This window comes from Micropterus dolomieu, linkage group LG16, assembly GCF_021292245.1.
Source record: "Micropterus dolomieu isolate WLL.071019.BEF.003 ecotype Adirondacks linkage group LG16, ASM2129224v1, whole genome shotgun sequence".
In the NCBI taxonomy this organism is placed as follows: domain Eukaryota; kingdom Metazoa; phylum Chordata; class Actinopteri; order Centrarchiformes; family Centrarchidae; genus Micropterus; species Micropterus dolomieu.
The window spans coordinates 18,032,968-18,037,263 of NC_060165.1; the positions used below are offsets into that span (position 1 = coordinate 18,032,968).

At 41.7% G+C, this 4,296-nt stretch overlaps 1 protein-coding gene across 1 annotated transcript in view; it reads right to left on the reverse strand.

The window, feature by feature from the left end:
• mtpn (myotrophin) overlaps positions 1 to 3,076 on the reverse strand; it is a 9,576-nt gene extending 6,500 nt beyond the window's left edge. The window contains exon 1 of the mRNA XM_046072213.1: positions 2,696 to 3,076. Within this exon, the coding sequence (XP_045928169.1) occupies positions 2,696 to 2,767 (72 nt within the window). The 5' untranslated portion in view covers positions 2,768 to 3,076. The remainder of the gene's footprint in view (positions 1 to 2,695) is intronic.
• Between the last annotated feature and the right edge of the window lie 1,220 nt (positions 3,077 to 4,296).

Consider the following 4,296-nt stretch of genomic DNA (forward strand, 5'->3'; position numbering starts at 1 on the left):
GCATAAGTCACTAGTTACTGAAAGGCTAGGCTAAAGCTGCTGCTTGAGTAGCGCTGTAGCACACAAGAACAACCGGAGCGCCGCCATTTCTCCCGGTGTTGCGGTGGCAAGTCCGACAACGTTTTGAAAGATTAGTGGTGGGGCGGGGAGGGGGGTTATGGTAGGTTGTGTCTTAAAACGTGTACACTGCTCATAAAACATTTTTCTCATTGCACGTAGGCTGATCTGTTTTTAGGGGCACATGCCCGGTGTGGTCGGAAATAATGAGCAGACAGCAGCGCACACACAGAAGAGTGTCTCACACACTTTCACTGTTTTATCAAATTGCACACTTTCTGCAGTTATGTAATCGCACATGACGATTGCCATTGTGATTAGATTAATTGTGCAGCCCTACTCCACTGAAGGTCAAGTACACCACACTGAAGACAATTCTTCATTTTACACCCAATCCCACTGAATCTATTAGCAATGATGGATATCTAACCTCGACCTCTTGTGATAGTGTTTAAATGTCACCACACTATAGAAATGGACAAAGCACTGCAGTTGTTCATACCCAAACAGCCTATGACATACACTAGGACCGTCAGAAATGAGAAAACAATCCAAGTTAATGGAAGCGTCTGAAAGTAAACTAATATCAAATTCAGCAACTATTATCAGGGCTTAAGCTGATGATACACAGAGCAACTTTTAGAGCAATGGTGCTGGGCAATGTTCCCGTCAATGGTAATGAGTAAAGATTACTACCGTAATCCCCTTCCCCCACCACTCGCCCCGCCCCACCACTATCCGTCTTCGCCGTCACTATAAGTCGGACTTGCTCCCAGCACGATTTCCCAGTAACATTGCTCAAAAAGTTGCCCCATGTATCATCAGCTTTAGATTCATTATTAGTATGGTGATTTGTAAGCCAGATAATATTCAAACCATGGGGTCTACGCATCAACTCTGTATAATATGCAACTGTGTCCTGTTGTATGCTCTCACCTACATTTATGTCTCTCATCCTCTCAACAATATTTAGCTTTCATGTCACTGAAAAGTTTCAACTAGATGATATCCAAGAATCCACAAATAAAAACACAATTTTTGACTTTACTAGGGTGAAAGTATGCGTGGTTGAAACATACTGAGCATGCATGTGAAGAGCGGAGAAGTTAATTATACTTCAAGAGTAGCCTAGTCTTAAAGCGTTATACCATCTGTGAAAGCTGGTCAATATCAGAATATACTACAATAAACATCAATTCAGCCAGACTGAAGCCCACAGTGGGAAGTGTTTGAAATTCCAGAGAGAGAGTTTAGGCATTAAACAAGCTAGTAATTGAACAGTCTGATTAAACACACAGTCTTTGCTTGGGAGTATTTTTAAACTTCAACTGAAACATACACATTAAATGGGCCCAAAAAACAATGTAATTTTGCTTATTTTAAAAAGATAATGTGCTGCCTTAGGAAATAACATCAACATATGTATACTGTAGTGTAGTAATTTATGGAGCACAACTGATTAAGAATCCAATAATAAACTATACAGCTGTCATTCAACTATAAGGCTGAGGGGTGGATTAAATGCAGAGAAGGAATTTCGCTATATGTATAAAGTATACCTTACCTTATCTAAGCCAATATCAAGTTGGCGTTTACAATAAATGAATTTAATACTTTGTACAACAAAGGGCCTCCTCCAGCAGAGACAAGAACACAAGCCTTTTCTACAGGACCAAGGGACACTTTAAGCTCTGTAGTGAAATAAGTGTGGACTAACTAGCTTAGGCAAATACTTCTCTAAAAAGAAAAGAGTCTTCCAAAAAGACTGACCGGGTGCCGCCAGGTTTATTACTGTAGCCGGGCCTCCATCTCCTCCTTGACTACAGCTGAGACCCCCGCCCACTAACGTTAGCTCTGCTGGAGCCCGGGCCCGTTTGGTGTTTAGCTCGCTAGTAATTAGCTATCTCACATCCACAGAGCATACAGTTTATGCTCTATGGTTGTCAAAGGAAAACCATTCTGCCGACAATCATAAACACTGTCCAACAGCATGTGCTCTAATCAACTATTGACGCTGCTGCTGCTGACATTATCTTAAGTTACAATGGACATAACGGTAGCGGATAGCCGGCTAACGTTATCCACAATGTGGAACGTTACCAGCTGATGCTGTTGCTGGTTAGCTTAACAACAGGTTGCTTTCTGAGGGAAGTGGCATCGATATAACTTCTGCTAGTCGACCTAAACGAACACCATACTTAAAGCCAAGCCCACCACGTTTAAAGTACTTAGAACTATCACTAATTACCGTTATACGGTTGGAGCAAAGACAGTTAAAATTACCAAATTACCGACCCATTGCCAGGTAAGAGTAGCACGGCGTGTCGCTAGCTATGCTAATGTAACTTGTCGTTCAGAAGTCACTAAATTGTGTTAACTTTACGCTAGCCTTGAAATGTTTCGAAACGGATTCAAGCTGGATTAAAGCTCAACATACTACAAATAACGTTACGAATCCCCCAAGACCTGGTAGCCTGCCAATGTTAGATTACCTAACTTAACATTACCCAACTCCAGCCGTTAACGTTAGCTAGCTAACGTTAGCCATCCTACCAACTGGAGTTCGTTAACTTAACGTTAGCTAAGCAATCACTTGCGAGAAAATTGTTGCCCACTGAAAACATCCCAGTTGTCTTACCGTTACCAGTTTGGCTTGGACCTCATCCAGGTCCCCGGTTTTCAATGCCCACATCAATTCTTTATCTTCCATCTTCCTGTGTTTGCTCCGGTGTTGCTCCTTCCCTGTTATGCTGCAGGGCAGTTGTCAAGTTAAATGCTAGTGCGTTAAAAGTTAGCTAGCTAGAGCTGGAAAACTATTCTTGTCGTCGCGCTGAGTCGGTCGTAGAACTCGACCGAGGAAATGCAATGTCGTTATAATACGTAAGACAACAATTTTAGTCTGAGCTGGCGTGTTACTAGGACCCGCCGATGTATGGCAGGTAAAAATAGGCTCAAAAGAAGTTCTGAGAGGCAGAGAGGGATCCGCCTTTCTGCAAGCCAGAAGTGTTTCTGATGTTACCCGGAAGTTAACATTAAAGAGGAAAGCTTTATGTTGCATTTAGGTGGAAACGTTTTGACAGGAATAAGTCACACACTTGTATTACAGAACACATGCCACGCGGTCTAAGGTATTCATTGCCTACACTTAATGATAATAATTTAATTAATTAGTTAATGAATGATGACTTATTGCTTGTAACTTCAGTTGTTTTTTTTTAACCACAGAAGTATAAAAGCGGAAATTCTTACCCTTGTAATGCTCTTGACCGTAGGCCGTAACCGCATTTTTGTATGTCATGGCAAAATAAAGCCTATCACATCAGCCCTCCAGTTCTGTTCTCCTGTGCACAACCAGTAATTCATCATTTAGAAGAAAATACAGCCTATGGATAGGCTACATATAAATACATAAATAAAATAAAAAATCCATCAGTCACTTTGGGATTTAATGGAATGCTAAATAAACCGAAAATTGTTAAGTCCATGTAATGATGTCATCACTGGGGTTGCTGTACATGTATTTACCTGACTTACAATTGATATATGTCAGAGGTAGCACATCTCAGGAGCAACTAGGGGTTAAGTGTCTAGTTCAGGGACACATTTGTGGATGTGTCACAGTGGACATGGGTCTTATTCACTGCGTCATCAACACCCCTGGTGCAGGTTGGCTAAGATCAGATCTTGTTATCAGTTGACCAAGGTTTATTTCCTGTGAAAGGAGGCTGTTTCCACTGTCATCCACCATTTGAAGAACTGCTTAATCAGTCCCTGATAAATTGAGGATCAGCTACAGAAAGACAACAGGGCAAGAGGTGGAGGAAGAAACACTCTTTACTTTACCTAGATCTGTAAAGGATCAAGGGCAGAACAACACATACAAAGCCATACAACTGCCTTTTTACCATGGCGTCGCCACTAGAGCCTCCCACATCTGTCTCCTCCTTCCACTTTTTGCCCCCTAACCTCATTCTCCTAACAAAGCCAACTGTACATCCTCTCTACAGACTCCTTTTGAAATATAGGTTATGACAAAAGTGTTGTTGCGCTATCATTACATGAAATCAGCAGCCCCTTGGAAAAACCAATCTGTCCAGAGGATGAAGAGGACAATAAAAGACACCATTTTGAGAAAATTCAATATGGCAGTATGAACCGAATAAAAATGCAGATAATGAGATTCCCCCACCCATCTTTCTTCCTCCTCCCCCTGGCATACCTCCCCTTTACACAATGCTC